At 50.3% G+C, this 26,708-nt stretch overlaps 2 protein-coding genes across 12 annotated transcripts in view; one reads left to right on the top strand and one right to left on the bottom strand.

Annotated features, from left to right (window-relative positions):
• The window catches only part of ADPRM (ADP-ribose/CDP-alcohol diphosphatase, manganese dependent), a 421,658-nt gene that overhangs the window by 106,769 nt on the left and 288,181 nt on the right, over window positions 1-26,708 (top strand). For 10 of the 11 annotated variants that reach the window (XM_055090473.1, XM_055090472.1, XM_055090471.1 and 7 more), the window contains one exon: window positions 18,499-18,684. In XM_055090473.1, the coding sequence (XP_054946448.1) occupies window positions 18,499-18,684 (186 nt within the window). Of the gene's footprint in view, window positions 1-18,498; window positions 18,685-26,708 lie in introns of those variants that run through there. The other variant, XM_028499407.2, reaches the window with a different exon arrangement.
• PIRT (phosphoinositide interacting regulator of transient receptor potential channels) lies at window positions 8,334-21,659 on the bottom strand. Its single transcript, XM_007117852.4, has 2 exons — window positions 21,576-21,659; window positions 8,334-9,004 (listed from the first exon to the last, which is right to left on the bottom strand). The coding sequence occupies exon 2, from the start codon at window positions 8,852-8,854 to the stop codon at window positions 8,447-8,449; it is 408 nt and encodes a 135-aa protein (XP_007117914.2). The 5' UTR covers window positions 8,855-9,004; window positions 21,576-21,659; the 3' UTR covers window positions 8,334-8,446.

Below are 26,708 nucleotides of genomic sequence, written 5' to 3'. Positions count from 1 at the left end.
CATCTTGTCCATTTGATGATGTCCTTGCTATGGCCTGTCTGCCTCTAACCGGGGAAGGCTCCAGAAAGCAGGACATTTTGTCTGTTTTGTTCACTTCCTTCTCCCCAGTGCCCGGGCAGCATTCCTGAGCTGCTCTGTAGCTGTTGGTTGGATGGATGAATGGGACAACGTTGTCTTTCACGGGCCATATGGGAAAGGGCTCTGTGAGCCATCCCTTACCCTTCCCTGGTCCAGCCCCCCTTCCTCCCCCGAGTCCAGGCTCCAGCGGCAGCCACACCCACTCCAGCCTGTCCCTGCTCACCCGGGAGCTGGCTTCGCTCCCTTCGTTCTTTCCTTGCGCTGAACCTGAAAGCAGCTGCCCTGGCCTTGACTGTGGGGCACACACACTTGGTGCTGCTCTTTAGTCTGGTTACTCAGCACAGTCCCTGACAGGGGACACACCCTCTGCCCCAGGAAGGGCAATTACATGGAGCTCTTCTGCCCTCTCCCAGTGAATGGGCACCCGTGGAGTATCTGGCAACTGTTCTCAGAGTTATTCACTTGGGGTTCTTACCTGGATTTTGTGAGGTTCTTACCTGGATTCTAAGTGAAAATGTGCACCAGTGTGTTAGTCTGGGACAGGGTTCTCTAGGAATTATAGTAATGCTACAGGGAGAGCCCTGCACTCAGTTGCCCAAATGCTGTGTTTCTTTGTTTGAAATCAGATACCTCGGTCCCACCTGCAAGACTCTGTAGGGCTTGACAAGCTCAAGCATAAATCCAGTCTAATCAAGGATTTGGGAATTCCTGCATTGTGTTTGTAGCCTGAAATTCTCTCTTCCTGTGACAAAGGTAATAACAGTATCTGCCTTTTACTGAACACCTAGTATGTGATTGTGCCATATTAACACTTTCTATTGCCTCATTTAATCCTGACAAGGACCTAATGGGGTAATTATCATCCTCACGCGTAACTGGAAATCCGAGATAGAAATGCAAAAAGTCACAGGGTATGGAAATTCGCTTGTGGACTCAGATTTCAGACTCAGGTCTGTTTAATGCCAAAGCCTCCAAGCTTTCCATGACCATAACTGCTTCTTACTAAATAAGTGGTTACTTTGCAAGCTGGATTTGACTTGGGCAATTGTGATATAGGCTCCTGAGCAGTTTGGCGGAAGGAGAAAATGTGCTGGGAAAAAAGAGGAGAGTGAGTGAGAGCAAGCCAGACAAGCTGAGAGGGGGGAAGAGAGAGAATCTTCCAGGCAGAGAGAATACACTGAGCGAAGAGCAGAGATGAAGGAGCAAGGTGCAGATGAGGGTCTGACAGACGCTCCAGCCTTTGCAAAGAGATAATATGGAAGGAAGAGGCTTGCTGAGATTTTGCATTTTGGGAAAAAGACCATCCTGGTGAAGGATGCAGAATGGATTAGAGGAGAACAAGACAGAAGGGGGAGACGAGTTTGCCAGTAGTCAGAAAGACGGGATTACTGGCTCCAGTGGGTATATTAGTGGGGCAATACTAGCAGCTGTGACAAACCCCGACATCTTGGTAGCGAAACAAAATAGAAGTTTATTTCTACTTTATAGACCAGTCCAGTGTGGTGTCCCTGGTCTTCATGGGGCTTTCCTTACTGTCATCAGCAGCTCAGGCTGCTATAACAAAACACCATAGACTGGGTGGCTTAAACAACAGACATTTATTTCGCACAGTTCTAGAGGCTGAGAAGTCTGAGATCAAGGTGCCGGCAGATTCGGTTCCTGGTTTGCAGACGATCACCTTCTCACTGTGTACTCATATGGTCTTTCCTGGGTATGAGGGCGTGGAGAGAGAGCTCTCCTGTTTCTTCCTGTTTTCATAATCCCATCACGAGAGCTCCACCCTCATGACCTCATCTGAGCCCAATTACCCGCCAAAGGCCCTGCTTCCAAATACCATCACACTGAGGGTTAGGGCTTCAACATATAAATTTTGGAGAGACACAAACATTCAGTCCATACCACTTCCCTTGGTGACTCAGGCCCAGGCTCCTGGCACATAGTGGCTCCTCCTCACAGAGCCAGGAGGAAAAGCCCCTTTCCTACAAGGCCCAGCCCAGCAGAGTCACGTGCCACTTCTGCTCCTGTGAGCCTGTCATGTGGCCACACCTGGACACCAGGGGTCCTGCGACATGTGCACCTGATGGGACAGCTACTTCATTCCTCACTATGAGGGGGAAACATGAATTTTTCTGGACAGTGAGCTGCCTTGGCTTCAAGATGAATGGCCAGGGCTTCCCTGATGGCGCACTGGTTGAGAATCTGCCTGCCAATGCAGCAGACGTGGGTTCGAGCCCTGGTCCGGGAAGATCCCACGTGCCGCGGAGCAACTGGGCCCATGAGCCACAACTACTGAGCCTGCGCGTCTGGAGCCTGTGCTCCCACAACAAGAGAGGCCGCGATAGTGAGAGGCCCACGCACCGCGATGAAGAGTGGCGCCCGCTCGCCGCAACGAGAGAAAGCCCTCGCACAGAAACGGAGACCCAACACAGCATAAATAAATAAATAAATAAATATTTTTTTTAAAAACCTGTGTATAAAAAAAAAAAGATGAATGGCCATCCTTGAGAGATAGAAATTATAGGCTTTGATGATTGATTGGGACTGATTGTGAGGCAGAGGGGAGTCAGGAGTCAAAAAGGTGGGAATGAAACTGTTGGCTGGCCCCAAGCCCCCGTTCTCCAGACAGCACCGCACATGGTGAGCTCCCACCCCGCCAAATTCTCTTTTTCCAATCAGCTCACATTAGGTGTATAGACTTGCATTCTTTCCTTATGTAAAACCATTCCGGAGAATATACTGCCTTGTGTAGTTCTTTAATATCGGTAATAACTAATATTCAGGGCTTAATACATAAAAGCCATATGTGGATTACCCCAATTAACGCTGAGGAAGAAGCAGGCACTTTTATTAACCCCATTTGCAGTTGTGAAGAGAGAAGTGTGGACAAAAACACTAACCCCCCAAAATATCTACACCCCCATGTTCATCGAGGCATTATTAACAATAACCAAGATATGGAGACAGCCTAAGTGCCCGTCACTGGATGAATGGATAAAGAAAATGTGGTACATATACAATGGAATACTACTCAGCCATCAAAAATGAAGTCTTGCCATTTGCAGCAGCATGGGTGGACCTTGAGGGTATTATGCTGAGTGAAGTAAGTCAGACAGAGGAAGACAGATACGGTATGCTTACGCTCATATGTGGAATATAAAAAACTCATAAGCAAACAAGCAAACAAAAACAAAGTAAATGAACAAGCCAAACCAAAGCAAAACAAACATGTAGATACAGAGAACACAGTTGTGGTTACCAGAGGGAAAGGTGCGTGTGGGAGAGAAAAATGAGTAAAGGAGGTCAACTGTATGGTGATGGACGGAAACTTAAATTTTTGGTGTTAGGTACACTGTAGTGTATGCAGAGATAGAAATATAATGTTATAAATCAATGTTACCTGAATAAAAGAATTAGGACACGCACACATGCACACACGCACAAAGATAGAGGTACACAGAAAGGAAATAAGTTGTCTAGGGTCGAAGACCTGGGAAGCAGATGGGATGTGAGCCCAGGTGGACTGTTTCTAGAGTCTGTGCTCCCAACCAATACAGAATCCTCTGTTTGGGAATTTTGGTTACTTTAATTTTGACAAATGAGGAGATTAAAACCTGGGAGATACTCCAATAAAGATGTTAAAAAAAATAAATAAATAAAACCTGGGAGAAAGAGAACTGAGTGTCTAGGTGTCTCCTCCCGTGAGTGGTTCTAGTTTTATAGAATCAGTCCTTTCCTGCGTCTCCCACCCACCCCTGCCTCAGCTCTTAGAGTAGGTGGGACAGCCTGACAGGTCACAGAGCCTGACGGGTGCCCTGTGTGAACCCCACTCTTTCCCCGCCCACCACCCCGATGCCCAGTCTGAGGGAGGTCCCTGTCTGGCATCATCGTGGTCATTCTGCTCTTGCTTTACCCCTCCCCCCCTTTTCTCTCTCCTTAGAGACGTAGAGCATCTTTTGAAAGATTTGGAGGACAAATACACTGCACTGATGTGGAACTTATTTGTGATAGTCTTTGTTCTAAATACATGAGTTCTGATCTCATCAAATAGTGTTCGGGCTTAGAGGAAGAAAAGAACTCTTTCCCCAGACTTGTCACTTGTGTAGATAAGAATTTTATTTGGCCGCAAGTAGCGGACCTAAAAAATAGTGACTTAATACGATGTTATTTGTATGTCCTGTAGGAGATGGTGCGGGGCAGTCCAGTAGCTCCCCGGTTGTCATCAGTGTTGTAGGATCTTCTGACTTTCTGCTTTGCTATCCTTGGCTAGGCTTCATTCTCAAGGTCAGTTCAGTCCAGTGGCAGCTGGTTCCAAACCCTCCTGCTGGTCAGCAGAGGAGCCTGGCCTGTGGGATGAACCAAGGCCGCCTGCCCCGACAAAGCTACCCTGTGCTGGGGGAGACCCCTACCCCTGCCTCTGAACACCCACTCTGCGAACGCCAGGCGCCTAGGAGGTGCTCAGAACGCCGCCTTCTTTCCTGCCTTTCTTCCTGGCTCCTGGCCTCTTTCCCGACTGGCATTCTGGGTCCGTACCTGTTTTGTGCTCCCACCCCTGGCCTGTCTACTGACCCCAGCTCCACTCCTGCTGTCCCCGCCTTGCAGCCCGGAGCCCAGCACGGCGACCCTGGTGCCTACTGCTGTCCCTCAGCACCTTCGAAGAGTGAATCGGGTGGGGGTCGTGTGTGTGGCCCCTGGAGCCGGCTCACCTGGATTTTCATCGTGGCTTGATGTCCTAGCTCAGTGTCCCCGTGTCTCACTTACCTCATCTGTAAAATGGGGAGGATGGTAACAACAGTGCCTCCAGCAGGCTTTTGGAAAGGGTTGAGTTAAGGCATCAAGTTGGTGTTGCCCAGAAGCTTCGCCGGGCATGTGCCCAGGTGATTCCCTTGCACCATTTAGTATCAGACACATTTGGGGCTCTGAGTTTTAGTTTTCCAGGGACCTCTGATCTCTAAGGGCTGGAGATGGTGACGAAGTGATGGGTGTGGGGGCCAGGAGGGAGCGGGGCGTCGTGACTCTGCGATGCTGCAGGAATCTGAGGAGGACTAAAATGCAGCTGGCTTGTCCAGATCCAGAGCGATGCTTTCTTTTTCTCTGAGGATAGAGCAAACAGGAAGTCAAGGACACAGGGAGTCTGGTGGGAGCCAAGTTGGAGAAGGTCAGGATTACAGACCTAGGGGAACAGAAGAGGCTGGACCGGGGGAAGGAAGAAGGGCTTAGAAGGAAGGGGCAGGCCATGGAGGTCCCGGGGGCTGGACTGCCACCCCTTCTTGGGCTTGTTCTCTTGGGTTCCTGGGCACGTTGGCAGGCTGACCCTGGGGTACCTGCCTGCCTCACCCTGGACCACTGATTCATCCAGGAAGGTTCTTTTTCCATCTCCCAGTGCTGGGCTTGTAGGGAGGGCAAGAGTCAGGAGCTCCTGCTCTGTCTGCCCCGTCAGCATCTCAGAGTGGGGCCATCGGCTCCTGTGAGGCACCCGAGGGACCAGGCACGCAACCCACACGTCTGGGAAACCCTTTCTCCCAGACAGCACGTTTCGAGGAAGGGCGCGTGGTGATGGGGCCGGGGCTGGGAGGCATTTTAGAGGAATGAATCAGTGGTAGAGCCTGGAATTCCTGATGGAACCGAATGCAAACACAGCAGACACTGTCAGACAGGATACAGTGCAACACCCCAGCAATTCTTTTAGCACTCAGATGAAATGGAACCCTTCCAAACAGAACAGCCTTGGGTGGGATAATACAATCCAGTAGCCGAACGCACGGGTGCTGGTCCTGACCTCCCATCCACGGCGTGGGAGGAGTCGTGGTGGCGATGCTGTTTTCCAGAAACGTGGCATCTGATCTGGGCACAGCCATTCCTCAGGCTTCTGTGTGGCGAAGGTCTTTGGCAAAAGCCCCTCAGTGTGACCCTGGCGTGTTCCTTGGTCCACGTGCATATGAGGGATCCCAGTGGGGGTGAATGGTGCTTTGGGGACTTTTCCTCATTCTTCTTGCTGAGCACTAGGCCGAGGAGCAGGGAATGTGGGCCAGATTGCCGGAGACGCCACGGTGAGTCCAGACCTGGGACACTTTCTAGAGTCGTGTCGTCCCCAAACTGCCCTCCGCCAGGACACGCGTGGTACAGCATCAGCCTGGGCCCTCCTCCCCCAGCTGCGCCCGCTCGATAAGCTTGTGGGGACAGGAAATGACGCCCTGGAAATGTGGATGCCCACTGAGCCAGCTGGGCGTCCTCCCCGTTCGCTCCCATGTAAGAAAGCATCGGAACGTGAGAGTGACATTTTAGGGCTGATATGGAATCTGCGTTCACGTCGGAGAAAAGGAAACCCTCTGTAAGCCCGGTCACTTGAGGCACTGGGACCACAGCTAGTGACACAGTACTTGCAACGTCCCCCCACGATTGGTCCTGACTGCCTGTGTGCAGGGGACAGGTGGGCTAGAGGACCTGGCCACGCTGTCTGAATGAGCGACACGGTCATTCCGGGTGAAGCTCCCCGAACTCTGGCTCCTTAGGTGGGTGGGGCAGGGGGTGTCCCCATGTCACGGGTACCTGCCTCCATGGAGTTTCCCTTGATGCAGAGGGAACAAGGTGGGGTTCTGACTTTGCATATGGAACCACCATGAAGGATGGAGATACCTGGAGGCCTGTTGGAGAGAGAGAGAGAAAGAGAGACGGCGGGGGCAGGGGTGTGGTGGGGGAAGGAGGGAAAGAGAGAAAGGTTGTCATGGTGACATAGTGATGGGACGGGCTCAGGGGCAGAAGGCCGGGGAAACCTTCCCCTCGTTATCAGATGCTCTCCGCTGCGCCTCAGACCTAGGGCAGCGTGGCTTTCTTGCAGGTACCCTCCTGGTCTGTCACCTAAGGGCCTCTGGATGCTGCAGGAAACCCCAGATTTGGGGAGCACTTAACCTCACGGGTGCTCTCTGCGTGGTGGGCCCCGGGAAACTCCCACAGACCCAGGAGGCCCCTCGATGAGCCCCGAGAAGCTGTACTAAGGCACTTGGGGAAGCAGGGGGAGGCAGGCAGAGAGAGGGGCTCAGGTGACCATTCGGGAGGTCAGGGAGCTTGCTATGCTGTTTCCTAACTGTATCCCGCTCCCCTCCCGCCCCAGCTCTGCACACACCATTCCCGCCTAGAGTGTCTTCCTTTCCCCTCTTCGCCAGCTCTCCTCTTCCCTTTGGTTCTCTGTGGATGGCGCAGCCTCCAGCACGCCCTCTCTCCTCTCCCATGGCTGGGGCAGGTGTCCCCTCCGCATTCCTGCCCCCATCCTCGTTTCCCCAGAAAGTACTCATCCCGGGGTGTTGTGGCCGCCTGGTGCTCTGGCTGTCTCTCACAGGCCCCGGGGCCTGGCCCAGAGCAGGGCCCTCACTGGAGGTTTACACGCAAATTCCATCGCTGGAAACCTACAGACACTCAGATGTGGAATTCAAGCTTCTTGGTTTTGATTCTCGATGGGGGAGAAGGAGAGAAAAATCTTACAGCATCTCTCTGCAGCCGCCCTCCACCTGGCTGTTCTAGAGTCATGGGGTAGAGGCGGGGTGGGGAAAGAGGGGGTTAGGGCAACATGCGCTTGTCCTTGGCTAAGTGTCGCGTTCGGAGGGAAGAGTAGTCATGGAGAAGGAGTTAGAAGGCCAGGGGGAGTCTGTGCCACCCCCTAGCACACCCCACTGCCTCTGGTGTAAATTCTGTGCAACTAAGGGTTACGTTTCTTCACTGGCTGACTCCCAGGGCCATTTCTGGGGGAAATGTGCCTTCTTGGAAGAAGGTCTTTCCCCGGCCACCTTTCACTGCTCGCTCTGTGGAATGTTTGACACTTGTGACTCGTCCGATCTCTTGAAATGCAAGCCAGCATCTTGCCCACAGAGAGAGCTGGGGCGGGCACACCCGATGGTCAGAACCCCCCTTCCCTCTGCGAAGGACCTCCGTCGGTCAGTTTGGGTTCTAGAAGGAAGCAAATGCAGAATCCAGTTCAGGCACTCAGATGTGTAAACAGCAGGTTCTTCTCGGGGCATAGCCCACCTCAAGGAATTTCCCAACATGCACAGCGCTTGGCAGAGAGCGTTGGTTGAGTGACAGCTGGATGCACAGGCTGGGAGGAGAGCCATGAAAGGCAACGGCCGCGGCCAGGGTCTGAGGGAACGTCAGTGATAACAGGGAGACTAAATGAGATCACCCAGCGGTACCTCCCAGCTGCGCGGAGGGCGCAGCCCCGAGCCCGCTCTTTCCAACGGGGCCCAGAAGAGGGTTTGCCTGCATCAGTTTTATGGAAGACTCCACCTCTCAAGGGGCCGGGGATGTCGGATGTTGGTCATCACGTCTTCTCCTGGTCGAGGTGGCAGGGCGGTGGGGAGGACAGAGGGCGAGACCGTCATCAGCGATTCAGGAAGAAGGACTTGAGGCTCTGGAAGAAAACTGACTTCTGTCTCTGCTTCTGTTTCTTTTTGATGATGGGCACCCACACCAGCCCGCATACCAGCATCATGAGTCCCAGAGACAGGAAGGCAGGCCCTATCATCTTAAGGACCTTGAGGCTCTTGTCCCCCAGGTTCAGGGTGTAGGCCAAGCAGGTGATGACGACACCGAAGAGGAGAATGGCCCCGCCCACAGACGTGATGACGATGGGCTTGCGGTAGATTTCCCAGTTACTCCGGGTGGGGGTGGTCCAGACAGACTCACTTCTGGAGCTGATGCACAGGGAGCTGGCGGTCTGGCTGGGCAGCAGGTCCTTGGATTCTGGAGACTTCTCGTTGACCTCCAGGGCCTTGGGGAGAGCCTCCATGGTCACGGCTCCCAGGACCGGGCACCTGGTACCAGCAGTGGTTAGCAGCAAGGACGAGGCCAGGGGAATCCTCGCACAGCCTTCCTGTTCTCAGCATCTGTCTCCAGCCTGGCTCTCAGTGGAGGGCAGCACAGGGTTTTTGTGCCGAAGCTAAAAGAAAAGCAGATGAGATCCACATAAATAAAAAGCCACGCAAGGTGGTGTTTTTTTTCCTCGTGAGAGATAAATATTATATCACTCTAATCAACCACTCTTATTTAAATCAGGGAACAGTGGTGGCCTTTAAAAAAAACAGGCAAAAGCTACAATTTATGAAATGGCATCTTATTTTCAGACCCAGCCGCTTCCTTGCTGTGTGATCCTGAGTGAGTTACGGTCTTGGTCCTTGGCTTCCCCTCCAGTCTCTCCTCCCGGGGCCCCAGGTTCTTCCTCTTCTTTCCGGTCTGGCCACCTCAGGCCCCACGCAAACAGCATTGACTACTCTCCGTCTTTGGGAGCGGGATGGGAGGGATTTCTTTCCACAGTAGCAAGTTTCCTGGGAAGGTGGGCTACTCATCCAGTCACAGTGGGTTCCGCCTCCCCGCCCCAGACGGGGCGAGAGGTGGGAGGGGTTGCATTCGGAAACCGGGGATCAGGATAAAGGAGATGGTGTGTGAAGCTGGTGGCTCCCAAGCCCAGCACTCTGGAACCTGCTGCTTCCCCTCTATCAAGACACCTCTAAATGTGGAAGGGTCCTGTAGTGAATGCACTCTCCTTCCACACTTCCTGCAATGCTCAGTTCCAAGTAATTTCCTCAACTCCCCCCCCACCTCACCCCTCACAGCAGCTCAGGCCTGGACCCCTGGGCCAGTGCTCCCACTTTGCCGAACAAGACCCCTTCCCTGCATCCCAGGGGGAATAGGAACCGTAGAATCACCACGCCTTCAGAATGTGGATATTTACATTTGTGTGTGCTCCTCTAGAGAGAGGATATGGGAATCTCTGCTTCCGAAGACTCTGGAAAATACGACGACGGGCTTTTATAAGTAGGGCTCACAGGTGTCCGCTGCTGCCCTGTGGATCCCGAGGAGTGTTTGCGTAAGTGACGTCATCACTTTTAAAGTGATCTCTCCTTTTCCCCTGCGGGCTCCGTGGGGAGAGGAGGGCTTACGAGGCGTGTGGTGAAATCCTAGCCGGGGAGCTGGCGTTGGTTACTGCAGCCTGGTTTCCCCTGTGGGGTTTTGACGTCTTTGGTAGGATGGTCTCTCCAGGTGGCCCTTTCCCCCACTTGGCAGCCAATCCCAGGGCAGAAGCGCCTGCTGCCTTCAGATGTTCGGGGTGTCGTGAGGGAGGAGTATTCATGGGAAGGCACGAGTCTCAGTTGTGCCCCGAGGATCGCCGGGCTGGGCGGGGAAGGAGCGGCTCCCGGGAGAGCTGCCACTGGGCGCGCGGCAGCCACTGCGGATGCAGGGAGGATGGCTTCCCGGATACTGAGTGAGCGGTGCGGCCAGCTGCGCCGTGCTGGCCGCACCTAGCGCGTGCTCTTTGGCCCTGCCGGGAGGTCGCTCGTTTATTCCGCTCTTAGGAGGGCAGAGGCTGAGGCCCAGTGAGATTTAGGATCGTGGCCCAAGCCTCCCTCCAGCTTCATAGGTGGCTGTGTTGGGATCCAGGCCAAGGTCTTTGGACTCAAAGCTCATTGTACTAGACCGAGCTGCTCAGGATGATCCCTGAGGGTCCTTCCACTATGACAAGGCCTGAGTTTTTCACTTTAGGGCTCCATCCTGCAGAAGAGTAACCTCTCACTGAGTAAGGACCGACAGAGATAAGTAGTTGTATAGGACTCTACAACGGAGAAATAACACCGATGTTAAGTTTTTCATAATGGTACATTTATTTATCTAAAGAACTGTTTTTACTCTGAGATTGTGTCCTTCCTTCTTTTATTTTGGCATTGGAATATTCATTTTATGAAATGACTGTGAGGGAAGATGATCATTGATTTTGTTGGTATCTGTACTGGCCAAGATAAGAAGTCAGTCATCCTGTGTAGATGTCTGTCTACTTTATCTGTCACCTATCTATCATCTACCTATCTATCTATCTATCTATCTATCTATGTAAATTGTAATACCTCACAAAATCCCAAAGAACGGGAACCTTTCATTTAGTGGACTTACTTAGGAAGAGGGCAGGTCCTTGGGATAGTGAATGGTGTGGGGGTGGGGGTTCATCTTCTGGGCAGTGACTGAAGGAGAGCACTTCTCCCCCCTTGAACAAGGCTGAGCTCCGTGCCTTCTCCCCCCCCACCCCCACCCCTACCAGGCAGGAGGTGGCAGCAATTCTAAACACAAGGGGCAGGCGGGGTTGGCTGTGGAGCGAACGCCGTGCTGGGTTCCTTCACGGTTGCGGCACGTCACTGAGCTTACGTGCAGGGTCTGGTGTGACAGAAAGATCCAGGTCTTTGACACCAGAGGGACCGCTGTCTGAACCCACCTGAGACTCACTGGTCACATATATAGAATAAGGATAACGGCATCTCTGCCTCATAGGGCAGTGGCGACTGTCAGGTTTCACAAGACCCCACTTCATTGTGTGATATGTTACAGGAGTTTAAGAAATGGCCCTGGTTGCTATTATTATTGCAATAGTTATTTTCTTTCTCGGTCCCTGTTTTCGCATCTGTACAATGAAGAAGTTAGGCTGAGGGACTTCTAAAACTATTTTGGATAGGTCCATAGGTGGTGAATCAGACTCAGATTCTGAGAACCCAGGTTTCCTGAAAATCACCATCTCAGGGGCAGTACGAGTTTTACAACATTTTATTAAAGTCCTAAAACATCCGATTTCTTTTTCTGATACCAGGGTTTCTCAACAGTGGCACTATTGACGTTTGGGAGCCCATAATTTTTTGCTGCAGGGGCTGTTCGGAGCATTGTGGGATATTTAGTAATATCCCTGGCCTCTACCCACTAGATGCCAGTAGCAAACCCCTCCAGTCAAGATAGTCAAAAATGTCTCTAGACCTTGCCAAGTGTCTCCCGGGGGCAGAATCAGTCTGGTGGAGAAGCTCTGCTCCCTGGCGCTCTCCCCGCCCTCCTAGTTTGCAGACCGCCTCAGGGCCTCTGCTGGTTTATACGCCTCCTCTGCCCAGCAGCCCCCTCCACCGGCACTGAGCAGGTGCTCAGAGGACTTGGCCCTGATGCTGCAGTTCTGTGGGGTGGGGAGCACGTAACCCCTGGGGAGCTGGTTCAGCGAGAGGAAGCACACTTCCAGGTCCCCAGTTCCTGCGGGTTTGGTTTGTCTGTCTCAGAGGATCCCTCACTTCCCGCAGTGGCTGGACTTGTCCACTCAGACCCTCAGAAAGTAACCTTCTTTGGAATAAGAGTCTTTGCAGCTGTAATTAAGGGAAGGATCTCCAGGTGAGCTCATCCTCAAACAGACAAGTCCAAGAACCTGCGTCCTTGTAGAGAAAGGAGAGGACACGTGACACACAGAGGGGAGGCCACGTGAAGTTGGAGGCCGATGGTGAAGTGATGCCCCTACAGGACGAGGGCTCACGGCGGGAGAGAGGATGGGACGGACTCTCCTCAGAGCCTCTGGAAGGAGCAACTCAGAGGACACCCTGATTTCTTCCCTTGTGAGAGAACAAACGCCCATTGTTTTCAGTGGCTACGTTTGTGGTACTTTGTTATGGAAACCCTAAAAGAGGAACACGCCCACCTCAGAGGTGGCCGAGGACCGAGGGCCCGAGGGGCTGAGCTGAGAAGAGCCGGCGGGAGGCCCGGGGCTCGGGCCTCCTGGACTAAACGCAGATTTGCCTGTCGGCTCAGCCCCCAGGGCGGCAACTTGAGAAGGGAGATTGGGTCCTTCTCCCCCCGGAGGCCGCGTCTGGGGTGTCAGGAAGCAGAGGTAGTGGGTAGAGACGGATTTGTAGCACAGAACTAGGGACAGACAGGCCACAGGCTGGCGCGCTGAGGGAGCGCGGGTCTGGGACTACACAGCGCGAGGAGGAAAGAATGAACCGCACGCCTGTCCATGCAGGACCCCAAACATGACACTGAGCAAGAGAGGCCAGACACCTCTCCCATTTACAGAAGGTTCAAAAACGTGTAAGACCATCTATGCCATTAGAGGTTAGGACGGTGGTTACCTTCAGTGGGGGTGGTGGCTGGAAGGGGGACGTGATGGAGACTTTTGGGGTGCCATCGTGCTCTGACTCTCGATCTGGCTACAGCCAATTACATGGGTGTGTACTATTTGAGCTGTATACCATGATATGACCGCTAAAGCAAATTTTAAAATATAACTAAATGCAGTATGTTCATTATTTGGATTCTGACTAGAAGAAACCAGTTGTACATTTTGAGATAATTTTAGGGAAGTTTGAATTTGGATTGGATATTAGATGACGCTAAGGATTTAAAAGTTGTATTCAGTATGATGACGATATTGTGGACGCAGAAGAAAACGTCTTTATAGATACGGAGATACATCTTGAAACCACGTACAGAGATGAATTGTCACGATGCTGTGATTCACATGAAAGCACCAAACTCCAGCTCAAATACGACAAAACGCTAAAGGTTATAAAATCTGGGTGACGGATATATGGAAGTTCATTGTATTCTGATCTCTACTTTTATGTATGTTTGCAAATGCTTGTAATTAATGAGACACTGAATATACAGATGGACGATGACCAGACATGTATAAGAACAGAACTCTGACCCGCAACCTGCAGCAACCAGGCCAAGAAGCCACCCCGTTATCTACAGTAACTGGTGCAGGAAACCAGACTACAATCTGTAAGTAAGACTTTCAGGAAGTCAGACCGCCTTCCCTAGTAACCAGCCCCACAGGCCAAGCGGTAACTGAGGACAACTGATTTTTGACAAATACGCCAAAACAGTTCCACGGGGAAAAGAAAGTCATTTCAACAGGTGGTGCTGGAATAACTGAATATTTACATGGAAAAAAATGAAACTTGTCTTCACCTCATACCATCAACAAAAAATGAATTCGAGATGGATCATGGACATAACCTGAACATGAAAGCTAAAACCATAAAGTTTTAGGGCAAAATATAGGAGAATATCTTTGTGACCTGGAGGTTGGCAAAATTTCTTAGGACAGAGAAGGCAATAACCGAGGAAGAAAAAGAAAATCAATAAATTAGATTCCATCATGATTTAAAACTCCTGCCTCATTAAAAGCTACTGGGAAGAAAATGAATAGGCAAGCTATGGACTGGGAGAAAATTTTAGCAAAATACATATTTGTCAAAAGATGTGCATCTGAAATACATGTGATTAATAACAACACAAACAGCCCAATTTTAAAAATGGGCAAATGATTTGGACAGACCCTTTACAAAGGAAGACAAAGAGATGAAGAAGAAACCCATGAAAAAGGGCTTGAGATTGACATTCGACAGGAAATACAAATTAAAACCACAAGGAGATACAGCCACACGCTCACTAGAATGGCTAAAACGTAAACATCTCACAATACAAATGTTGGTGAGAGTGGGGAACAACTGGAGCTCTTGTGTACTGCTGGTAGGGATGTAATGTGGTACAGCCGCTTTGCAACAAGGTCCGGTAGTTTCTTACAAAGTGAAACATACACCTTCCCTTTGAACCAGCAATTCCACTCCTAGATATTTCTTTGTCCAAGATAAATGAAAAACCTATGTCCACCAAAGACTTGTTTAAGAATATTCATAGCAGCTTTGTTCATAATAGCCCAAACCACAAAACAACCCAATGTCCATGAACAGGAGAAAAGGTGAACACATCTTGTATATTCACACAATGGAATACTACTAAACAATGACAAGGGACAAACTTCTGATACACACACAGCACGGATGAGTCTCATGGACATGATAGGTGAAAGAAGTCAGATATAAATGAGTACATATAGTGTATGTTTCCATTTATATGACATTCTAGAACCTTCTAGGAACTAAGCTAAGGTGACACATCTCAAAACAGTGGTTGTAGGGGTGGGGAGGAACTAACTGGGACCTTCTGGGGTCGATGGAAATGTTCTATCTCTTGATATCGGTGTGGGTTACATGGGGGACCCATTTTTCAGTATAGTACACTAAGATTTGTGCATTGTGATGTGTTTAAATTATACCCTGCAAAAAAGAACTGTAAAAATCGTAATAATAATAATAAAGGGGGGTCAGGCTGGGGAGCAAGTGAAAGTATAGTTAAACCAAGAATAGCAGAAAGTTGATAATGGTTGAAGTCATATGATGGAACTTGGGGATCCAGGGTAGAGGTGAGGGCAGGAAACACATTACCCCAGAAAAGGAAAGTAGGGGTGTGGGCAGGGGCAGAGTGACCCCAGAATAGGGCAGAGATGTTAAAGGGAAATCCGTGAGGTGAGGGAGTCGCCTGGCTCTTATGGGAAACACCGTGTGCTGATTCTGAGGAAGAGGAGATCCTGAAAGAAAGAGAAGGTGCTTCTTTGAGAAATTGGGGTTTGGGGACAGAAGATGGAGATGGAGGAAGACATGGAGATGGAGGTGGAGATGGAGCTGAGAGGTAGAGAGGGAGATGAAGATGGAGATGAACATGGAGGTGGAGATGAAGCCAGACACCTCTCCCATTTACAGAAGGTTCAAAAACGTGTAAGACCATCTATGCCATTAGAGGTTAGGACGGTGGTTACCTTCAGTGGGGGTGGTGGCTGGAAGGGGGACGTGATGGAGACTTTTGGGGTGCCATCGTGCTCTGACTCTCGATCTGGCTACAGCCAATTACATGGGTGTGTACTATTTGAGCTGTATACCATGATATGACCGCTAAAGCAAATTTTAAAATATAACTAAATGCAGTATGTTCATTATTTGGATTCTGACTAGAAGAAACCAGTTGTACATTTTGAGATAATTTTAGGGAAGTTTGAATTTGGATTGGATATTAGATGACGCTAAGGATTTAAAAGTTGTATTCAGTGTGATGACGATATTGTGGACGCAGAAGAAAACGTCTTTATAGATACGGAGATACATCTTGAAACCACGTACACAGATGAATTGTCACGATGCTGTGATTCACATGAAAGCACCAAACTCCAGCTCAAATACGACAAAACGCTAAAGGTTATAAAATCTGGGTGACGGATATATGGAAGTTCATTGTATTCTGATCTCTACTTTTATGTATGTTTGCAAATGCTTGTAATTAATGAGACACTGAATATACAGATGGACGATGACCAGACATGTATAAGAACAGAACTCTGACCCGCAACCTGCAGCAACCAGGCCAAGAAGCCACCCCGTTATCTACAGTAACTGGTGCAGGAAACCAGACTACAATCTGTAAGTAAGACTTTCAGGAAGTCAGACCGCCTTCCCTAGTAACCAGCCCCACAGGCCAAGCGGTAACTGAGGACAACTGATTTTTGACAAATACGCCAAAACAGTTCCACGGGGAAAAGAAAGTCATTTCAACAGGTGGTGCTGGAATAACTGAATATTTACATGGAAAAAAATGAAACTTGTCTTCACCTCATACCATCAACAAAAAATGAATTCGAGATGGATCATGGACATAACCTGAACATGAAAGCTAAAACCATAAAGTTTTAGGGCAAAATATAGGAGAATATCTTTGTGACCTGGAGGTTGGCAAAATTTCTTAGGACAGAGAAGGCAATAACCGAGGAAGAAAAAGAAAATCAATAAATTAGATTCCATCATGATTTAAAACTCCTGCCTCATTAAAAGCTACTGGGAAGAAAATGAATAGGCAAGCTATGGACTGGGAGAAAATTTTAGCAAAATACATATTTGTCAAAAGATGTGCATCTGAAATACATGTGATTAATAACAACACAAACAGCCCAATTTTAAAAATGGGCAAATGATTTGGACAGACCCTTTACAAAGGAAGACAAAGAGATGAAGAAGAAACCCATGAAAAAGGGCTTGAGATTGACATTCGACAGGAAATACAAATTAAAACCACAAGGAGATACAGCCACACGCTCACTAGAATGGCTAAAACGTAAACATCTCACAATACAAATGTTGGTGAGAGTGGGGAACAACTGGAGCTCTTGTGTACTGCTGGTAGGGATGTAATGTGGTACAGCCGCTTTGCAACAAGGTCCGGTAGTTTCTTACAAAGTGAAACATACACCTTCCCTTTGAACCAGCAATTCCACTCCTAGATATTTCTTTGTCCAAGATAAATGAAAAACCTATGTCCACCAAAGACTTGTTTAAGAATATTCATAGCAGCTTTGTTCATAATAGCCCAAACCACAAAACAACCCAATGTCCATGAACAGGAGAAAAGGTGAACACATCTTGTATATTCACACAATGGAATACTACTAAACAATGACAAGGGACAAACTTCTGATACACACACAGCACGGATGAGTCTCATGGACATGATAGGTGAAAGAAGTCAGATATAAATGAGTACATATAGTGTATGTTTCCATTTATATGACATTCTAGAACCTTCTAGGAACTAAGCTAAGGTGACACATCTCAAAACAGTGGTTGTAGGGGTGGGGAGGAACTAACTGGGACCTTCTGGGGTCGATGGAAATGTTCTATCTCTTGATATCGGTGTGGGTTACATGGGGGACCCATTTTTCAGTATAGTACACTAAGATTTGTGCATTGTGATGTGTTTAAATTATACCCTGCAAAAAAGAACTGTAAAAATCGTAATAATAATAATAAAGGGGGGTCAGGCTGGGGAGCAAGTGAAAGTATAGTTAAACCAAGAATAGCAGAAAGTTGATAATGGTTGAAGTCATATGATGGAACTTGGGGATCCAGGGTAGAGGTGAGGGCAGGAAACACATTACCCCAGAAAAGGAAAGTAGGGGTGTGGGCAGGGGCAGAGTGACCCCAGAATAGGGCAGAGATGTTAAAGGGAAATCCGTGAGGTGAGGGAGTCGCCTGGCTCTTATGGGAAACACCGTGTGCTGATTCTGAGGAAGAGGAGATCCTGAAAGAAAGAGAAGGTGCTTCTTTGAGAAATTGGGGTTTGGGGACAGAAGATGGAGATGGAGGAAGACATGGAGATGGAGGTGGAGATGGAGCTGAGAGGTAGAGAGGGAGATGAAGATGGAGATGAACATGGAGGGATGGAGGTGGAGATGGAGATGGCGGTGGAGGTGGAGATGAAGGTGGAGGTGGAGATGGAGGTGGAGGTGGAGATGAAGATGGAAGTGGAGGTGGAGATGGAGATGGAGATGGAGGGGGAGGGGGAGATGGAGATGAAGATGGAGGGGGAGGGGGAGATGGAGGTGGAGATGAAGATGGAGGGGAGGAGGAGGGGGAGATGGAGATGGAGGTGGAGAATGAGGTGGAGATGGAGATGGAGATGGAGGGAGACAGAGAGAGAGAGGAGAGAGAGAGAACAAGAATTTCACCATTTTCACCTTGTCTCTGGAAAGATACCATCCCTTGAAGGAAAACAGACTTTCATGGAGCCAGGAGGCCCTGGGCAGAGCAAAGACTGGGTTTGGTTGGCCAAACAAGTGTATACAGAAGGGACGGTCTCTTGATCTTGTCAGAGCTGGTCTCCTTATCTGTCCTGTGTTTGTAATTGGCCAGGTATTCGAAAAACCTGTCTGCTGATACCCACTGAGTGTTTGCCCGTTGACCTTGTGTTTCCCAGGTTGCTACACAGCACTCGGCTCACACCTCTCCCCAACGCTGCAGCAAACACGCTCCGAGCAGCCCCCGTGTCTGCCCTCGGCTAGACGCGGGGCTAACAGACCCAACTAAGAAGACGACGTCCCTCTCCAAAGAGGAGCTCCAGCCTTCCCCATCTCCCCGCTCAGTGGTGTCTCTGACAAACAAGGTAAAGTGATGTCTCAAATGAGAGGGGAGAGAACAGCAGGAGCTTTATGGCTGTTTCTCACGCACTCATATATTCATCCGCCAACAGCTGGTTGGGTGGGGTGTGTGGACCATGAAAGCTGGCAAGCGACAGTGAGTGTCCAGGAGAATAAAGAGCAAACGCTTTTCCCTCCGGTAGATTCTCAAGTGTCTGGAATGCACCGCTTAATGGGGCAGCAGGTGCAGGGCTGGGTCTGGGGCTTCCTCAGCTTCCTACGCACTCCAGCAGGTAGCTCAGCGCCTGGCTGGGGCTTAGGACTTGCCAGACATTTGTGAAACGATTCAACAAATAGGGGAGCTGTGGCAGGAAGGTTCGGCACGGCAGCGTCAAGTCGCCATTGCTGTCCCTCCCCATCCAACTGTCAGGTGTGCCCTTTGTTCTTAGAGCGGGGGTGGTCAGATGGGACTGGCTAATGAGGGGGCAGGAGAGGCAGCTGTGAGGAGCAGGGCGACCCTCTGACCTGTCCCCCATCCCCTTCCCCTCCCTCCCTGCTCTCTGATGGATGGCCGCCTCCCCAAGTCTGCTTGCCCTCCACTGGCTGGCCTTCCTGAAGTCTTCAAGGTTCCCCAAGCAGCTTCTCCAAAGGAGAAGCAGCACACAGTGCGTTAGGGAAGGGTCGACGCTCTTCATACAGTAACAATAACTGTCATTTCTCGGACTCTTATTGTGGGCTGGGAACCAGGCTGAGTGCTTTATCTGCATTGTGTCCTTTAACCCTCCTGACAAGTCACTGAGGATGGGACAATTGTTACCTCATTTTGCAGGTGAGGAAACAGGATCAGAGAGGTTAAATGACTTGCCCAAAGTTACTCAGCAGTTGAGTAGTGAACCAGGTTAGAAAGGGGAGTTTTGGAGCCTGTCTGGCTCCAGAGCCTGGGTTCGAGTCTATCCTGCTCCCCTTTGGGATGGTTTTGAGGTTTTGGTTTTTTTTTTAAACTGGAGGAACAGTGAATGGAGAGCATATTTGAAATGGGGGCACTGGCCATGAACAGAATTGCAGGGGTGGTTGCTTTGGGCGAGGGGTTAGGCCGGCACTGATGGGTGGAGCTGCTGAGGACGTGGGGGCTGAAGCCGGGGGCCTTGGGCTTCAGCCAGCAGAGCAGCAGGAGGCCTGTGACATAGGCCACAAAGTCACTACCACCATCATCCCAATGGAGCACAAAATGCCTGGTACCTGCCACCTTCTTCACCTGGAGCGTCTCTTTTAATAGCTCTACTATGATGGTACTCTTATTATCATCCCCATTTTACAGATGAGGAAATTGAGGCTCAGAGCTGCCTGACCCCAAATCCTGGTCTTTATACTGCACTCTGCTTGCTCAAGGACGGAGCCTACCCTTCCCCTTGACTTAATACCGTCAGTATTAATAGGTTGCCAGATTTAGCCAATAAAATGACAAGATGCCCAGTTAAATTTGCATTTCAGATAGCAACAAATGGTTTTTCTTATAAGACTGTTCCAGATATTGCCCAGGACACCCTTATACCAAAATGTACTTGTTGTTTATGAGAAATTCAAAGGTAATTGGCATCCTTGTAATGTATCTTGCAACCCTGATATCATAAGAGGCCCCACTGTCCTTGGGTCTGGAGTTATCTGTTCCTCCCCAACCTCCTCCCTGATAGGAGCTGGACTATTCTGGGAATTGCAAGGACCGAAAGCAGGGGAGAGCGGGCACATGTCTCACAGCCAGGAGGTGGGCCCAGAGGGAAGGGTCGTCTGCTGGGAGAAAAGGGGCAGGTTGCGACACACAAGTGAGAGAAATAACACGATTCCTGAGGAAGACCCCAGGCGTGGGTTTGTATTTGGAATTCCTGAGATGTGGAGGGCCTTGCTCTCTCCCCACTGGAGTCTGCACAATGCCTCACCCAGCTGTCACTGCGAATGGCCGCCCTCCCCCCACCAAGACATTCGGTTGGTGACCCCGTCCCTCTGATGAGGTGAGTGGTGCCTAGTGCCTGAGCTGATAAAGCAGAGGCCAGAGTGTTTCTGAATCTTCTGCTGCTGTCACCAGGGCACCTGTCTGTCACCTGCCCACAGTGCTTCTAGGAAGGGAGGTTCTCCAAAGGTCACACCCCACCTAGACAGTGTCATTCACCTCGCTCTTCACGTCACACAGCCGGCGCCCAGGCCCTGCCCGGTTACGAGGTGGAAAAATAGCCAGGTGATAACGTCTGCTTTTACCTGGGGGTATGGTCCCCGTGGCACACGTCTGGCCCTACCGGTTTTGTCCATGTTTATACGTGCCAGCCTCGTTTCCCCTTTCCGACATGGAGCCTGCCCCAGCGCGCATGCTGCGACTTGTTTTCCCGACACCTGCCCTGGTTGCGTGCCACACCTGCAGCTGGGAGGGACGGACCCGCAGATGCTGAGGTCTGATGTGGGGTGCCCAGGAGGACGGTCTGGCTGTGAGGTCCCGCCCATGCACTCCGGGACCTGAGGGTGGCCTTGCACCTCGACGTCTGGCTTTGTTGTTCCTGCCTCTGTCGAGGTTTGGGAGGGTGGTTCCTGCCCAGCCCTTTCCGCCAATGGCTGTGAAGGGTGAAGCCCAAATGCTGTCCGGCAGGGCGGAGCAGCCACCTGTACACAGCTTCCCCTCCTCCAGGTGCAGAGCCGGGACAGCCCCTCCTCCCTGCCGCAGATCTCACAGGGCAGCCCCTCCAGCCTGCTGGCGGCTGGCTCACCCCCTGCCCTCCCAGGGCACAGCCCCCTCCCCTTTGCCAGCCGTGCACAGCTGCCTCCTAACTCCAGTTCGCAGACCCAACACACGCTCTAAAGCAAAGTTAAGACCAGCTCGTTCCTCTGGGGAAATGGAAGGAAGAGCAGACGGACAGGTCCCCTCCTTACTTACTGTCCTCGACGTCCCTGGGGAAGATGGGGGACCTGGGGCTCACACGCAGCTTGCACCAGGAGGAAGCCGGCAACGAGCTTCTGCTCAAGTTCTCATCGCAGCCTGAGGAAGCCTCCCTGGCCCCATCCAGGAGCCGCTGTGCAGCGAATCCCCGGCGAGAGCAGGCTCCAGCGGGGATGATGAGCTCACAGGATGTGGGCTAATGGGTTAACCCTTGGCGGGCCGCTGGCAGAGGTACTTGTGAGAGGGCTTTAGCTCAGCTCTGCTCAGCCTCTATTAGATGAGTCTTGTGAAAAATTAATGAAGTTTCTCTGCAGTCTGTCTTCAAGTTTCGGGGAGATGTGCATGAGGCTGGTGTCTGGGCCAGGGCTGCTTCTCCTGACCCAGGCTCAGAAATCAGGAGACCTGGAGTTCCGGGGATGCTGGAGTGTGTGATGGTGATGGCGGTGGTGACAGGTTGCCAAAGAGTGGATTACCCAGAGTCTACACGAGCTCTGTCCAGTGCAGGCCTTGGAGATGAGACCTGGGAGCCCTGTTTGTTCTGGGTGTTGGAGAAAGCATGTGTAGACTTATTTAACATCCTCGGTTCCAGGATGGCAGGGACACCTCTGGGAAATTCCCAAGGCCTATGGGTGGACACCTTGTGTGACGAAATACCAGGAACCCACAAACAAAGGTCAGATGAGCACATAGGGTCCCACCCCACCCCAGGCCCAGACGTCTCTGAACTGGGGGCAAAGTAGCATGCTCATCCTTGCTTCTCCCGGCTTTCCAGACTGTGCCCCTGTATTTTTCACGTTACTTATCATGGTGATGAGAAGCGAGTGAGAAACATCACCGCAGTGGTGGGGCAGGGTTTCCATCTCTATTAACAGTCATCACATTGTGCTTTGGGAAGCTGGGTGTGAGCTGTTGAACTGCCCAGTCTCAAGATGTGGGTCTGTACCCTGAAGCCAACAAGATTGCCTAAAATCCTGAAAGCCAGGCCGACCCTCCACTCTTAACACCAACTCAAGGATGAGAAGCCTTGCTTCTGGCTGGTTGGGGGCTCCGGGGTGAAGGGGGGGTCCCTGCTATGGTAACGGTACATGGGGGGCCTGTAGGGGAGGCTATGTGTCCTGTAGGGGAGGCTCTCCCAGGAGTGACCCCAGGAAGCGAAGACCAAGACAGGAGTGGGAATCTTCTATCCCTCGTAGCTTGTGAAATGAACATGATGTTTCCAGCCCGGGAAGGCTCTGCAGAGGTTGATGGGTGATAAAGGGCTAGAGAAGCAGAGGGCCCGGAGGGCCAGCCATCCGCCGAGCTGCTGGAGGGGGTCGAGCTGAGGGGGCCTTTCCTCTGGCTTCCTGTGGAAGCTAAGCCTTCTCTGCTCAGGGGATGAGCGTCCAGGGGAACTAGACTTGAAGGCTTTTGAGGATGTTGCTTGCTCTGCCTTCATACTCAAATCGGTTTGTCAAACTAAATGTCCTGGCTTGTGAAGAAACCCGGGGGTGAATTATTTTGCAATGCAGATAATCAGATCATTTATTTTTCCCTCCGTTCAGGTTCCTGTGCTTTCCCCCAACCCTCTGCAGGGCGTGGCAGGCAGTGTAGTAAGAGCCATCAGTAAGACAAATCCGTATTCAGCATTCCTCCATATCGGGCACCAGTCTAAAGTACTTTATATGTACAGTAATTCATGTTTTCCCCCACATACTCCTATCAGTTAGGGGTGTGAGCTATATTATTATTCTTATATTTGGCTTTGCACAAATTACTTAACTTCCCTGAGCCTTAGTTTTTTCATTTAAGTGGATGTGATCATTGCTACCTTAGAGAGTTTTTGTAAGAATTGTATAATAAAATGCACATAGCAAGTGCTTAATGAATATATGTACGTATTGATATATTCTGTATGATATATATTCACATATTATATAATCATATAATATATGCTATATGATTAATATATTACATGTATATTAGATATAATGTATATATTATATATAGTGTATGTATGCATATGGTATCAGTGTATATATGTACCTATGCAAATTAGGGGTGATCTGGGTCCAGAAGAAAGTGTCCAGGTAGAAGCTGTGCTGTCTGCAGGCCCCTCCCTAGCAGGATAGAGGAGGGGGCTTGAGAAGCCAGCTTGGACCCCGGACAATCGACACCAAGTGTCCCTGGGGGGTGCTGCTGCAGTTGTGGTATCGAGGGGGCAGAAAGCAGGCACAGGCCCTGCCTGGGGGATGGCTGGCGGTGCCCCCCTTCCCCAGCCTGTAGCTCACAGCTGGTCCGGCTTAGCTCTGCCCCCCACTCACCCGTCTAGCCCAGTGGTCCACACACCCACGGTGCACGGGGTGACCAACTATCACCCCTGGTACGACGGGGTGACCAAAGCTCTTTTTTTTTTTTCATTTGTCACCCTTCTACATTTCTTTAAAAGTATTTTAAAGGAAATCTCAGACATCTCTTCTTTAGTGAATCCTTGCCACTGGAGATGTGTATCTCTGTAACAGATAAGGACCTTCTTCCTTCCTTTCTTCCTCTTATTTAAAACAATAACCACAAAGCCATCATAATCTCACTTGAAATGTAAACATCCCTTAATGTTAATACCATTCACTCACACTTCCCTGATTGTCTCAGGAACATCTTTTTATGGTCAGGTCTCCATAAAGCAGGGTCCTCACAAGTGCCGGCCCTACGCGCTGTGACTCCCAAGCTCCCTCTCACGCATAGCAGTCACTTCCACCTCTGTTCACACCATTTAGTTACTGAAGATTCCAGGTCGTGTAAGTTGGAGAACCCACATTCCGGACCTGGCTGGCTGCTTCAGACAACTGAAGACTTCCTGTAAGAGAAATGGACATTGGAAACTGCGCTAAAGTGCAGGTCTTAAATGGTGTCATTTAACATTTTCCTCTTTTCTGCAAGGGCTGGGTCTTGATTTCTACTGCAGCCGGTGATCCTAGGCCAGGGCCTTGGCAAAGAGGTGCCAGTCAATGTGGAATAAATGGCCAAGTGAACATCTACAAGGCATCTTACAATGTACAGAGGCCTTTTGCCTCGTGCTATTGGGTCTTCAAATTAGACCCGTGACACAGGCAGGGCTGCATTTTGTGCATGCTTCTCAGTTGTACTGCTGGGACAGGCCACCAAGACGGGAGAAGCCTTTTAGCTTTCCAGGGCCTGGGGAGATCATGCCAAGCAATTGCTTAAATCAGGCTGCCCCAGGGAGAAGCCAGCATCCTCCACCTGCTCCCCTGCCCCCTATGTTAACCTCTGCCTGCCTTCCTTCCTTTCCCATCGGGGGTGCCCTGGCCGAGAAGATAGGACTCTGGCCCTAAGTCTCTCCTGGTCTGACCCCTTGGTCTTCTTGAGAAATTCGGTTAAGTCAACTGTCTCCCTAACCAGTCTCTCCGGCTGGTCAAGCATCCCCCTCTCTAAGCCACAGGGCCATTTCCTAAAGCACCTGCATCTTTGCTTTTCTCTTCTTGTCTCTTGAGACGCTCTTGTTCCTTGTCTGTCTGTCGGGCTTCTCTCTCGACCGCTGCTATTTCTCCTCCATGACAGTTCTCAAGATGCCGTATTTCCTTGAGGGACACTCAAGGAGATACTGCCCCTTTCTTTCTCAGTACGTATGAATTGAGCAGACAGTGTGGAGACGGCAGCCGGGTCGGGGCCTGCGTGGGGAATCGGAAAGCCCTGGAGGCATAGGGAATTTCCTGATTGGTGCTGGGGTACGGGAGCCGGGGACACGGAGGAGGAAGTGACTGGTGGCATTTACGAGAACAAGTGGGAGTGGAGCAGGGCAGGAAAGAACATCTTTTTGGGGTGTGGTTCCCAGGGTCATCAATACCTGCCAGGACCTGCCCTCCTTTTGGGGGCGTCTGAGACCCCCGGAAGGAGCAGGACCTGGACCTGGACGGCCGGGGGGCGGGGTGTGGTCAGAGGGCAGGAGCCGCCTGGTCCTTGGACGCGGCTGCCATCTAGTGGTGAGATTTAGGTAGTGTTGCTATCTGAGGTTCAATTAGTCCTCGCCCAGCAGTTGGCCTCTGGCCTGGTAATAACACTGAACTTGACGTTGGAAAAGTCAGCGTCACAATATTTGCCGATAAATACCATCTCCCGAAAGTAGTCTCCGCAGTTTCAAAATCTGAAAGATTTATCACTGTCTAGCTTTTGTATAATTTAGAAGATTCATGTATTCATCGTTTCATCAAATATTTTCTGTGAATCTGTCATATGCCAGGCATGTTTTAGGGTAGGCACTGGAAATAAATAGGTGACCTCGATGAACTGTACAACTTATGTGGCGAAAGAAAGGCAACTAAACCAACAATTCCAGTCCAGAAAGAAAAATACTTCAATACAGATATGTCTGTGCTGTGCTTTGAGAATACAAAGGAGGGTCATCTTAGATTGGTCTAGAGTGGTAATTGGGAAGGAGGGCAGAGGCTTCTTGAAGGAGATTATGGCTAAGATGAGCCTTGAAGGACATATAGGAGGCAGAAAAAGAATGATGGAGGGGAAGGAAGTGGCGGAGGTGGAGGTGGAGGTGGAGGGGGGTCATGTTCAGAGGGGATGATGAGACAGAGGGAACAGACCTTAGGAACACATAAAGTTTTCCATTTCTCCTTTTATGAATTCCCCAAGCATTCAGTTGTGAATATAAGGAATTCAATCTAGAACGTGTAGAATGGGTTCTAACCAAGGATTTTTTAAAATTATTACTAGAATTTTGGAACTGGAAAGGATCCCAAAGAAATTATATCTAATGTGTTTAACAGTTCTTCTGTTAATATTTACACTGTGGACCAGTTTCTCCTGCTAAAATGGCAGTGCCTTGCTGTGCCTTGGGCGGTTAGTGTGGGGCCTTGATGAAGTCTAAGGTGGACCTGCCCAGGGGTTGCCCTGCCTTGGTTGGTTCCCTCATATGACCTCATCACCAAAGGAAGAATCAGGTGTTATTTCTTCCTTCCCTCCCTCTCTCCCTCCTTTTCTTCCTTCCTTCTTTTTGTTTTTATTCTTTTTTTTTTTTTTTTTTTTTTTTTGTTACTCGGGCCTCTCACTGTTGTGGCCTCTCCCGTTGCGGAGCACAGGCTCCGGACGCGCAGGCTCAGCGGCCATGGCTCACGGGCCCAGCCG

Source organism: Physeter macrocephalus, chromosome 14, assembly GCF_002837175.3.
Source record: "Physeter macrocephalus isolate SW-GA chromosome 14, ASM283717v5, whole genome shotgun sequence".
NCBI classification, from domain to species: Eukaryota; Metazoa; Chordata; class Mammalia; order Artiodactyla; family Physeteridae; genus Physeter; species Physeter macrocephalus.
The sequence above is the reverse complement of the archived record's forward strand: the minus strand, read 5'-3'. Positions and strand labels throughout refer to the sequence as shown.

Coding starts and splice junctions, on each gene's coding strand:
- PIRT (XM_007117852.4), bottom strand. CDS start 8,854: ATGGAGGCTCTCCCCAAGGCCCTGGAGGTCAACGAGAAGTCTCCAGAA.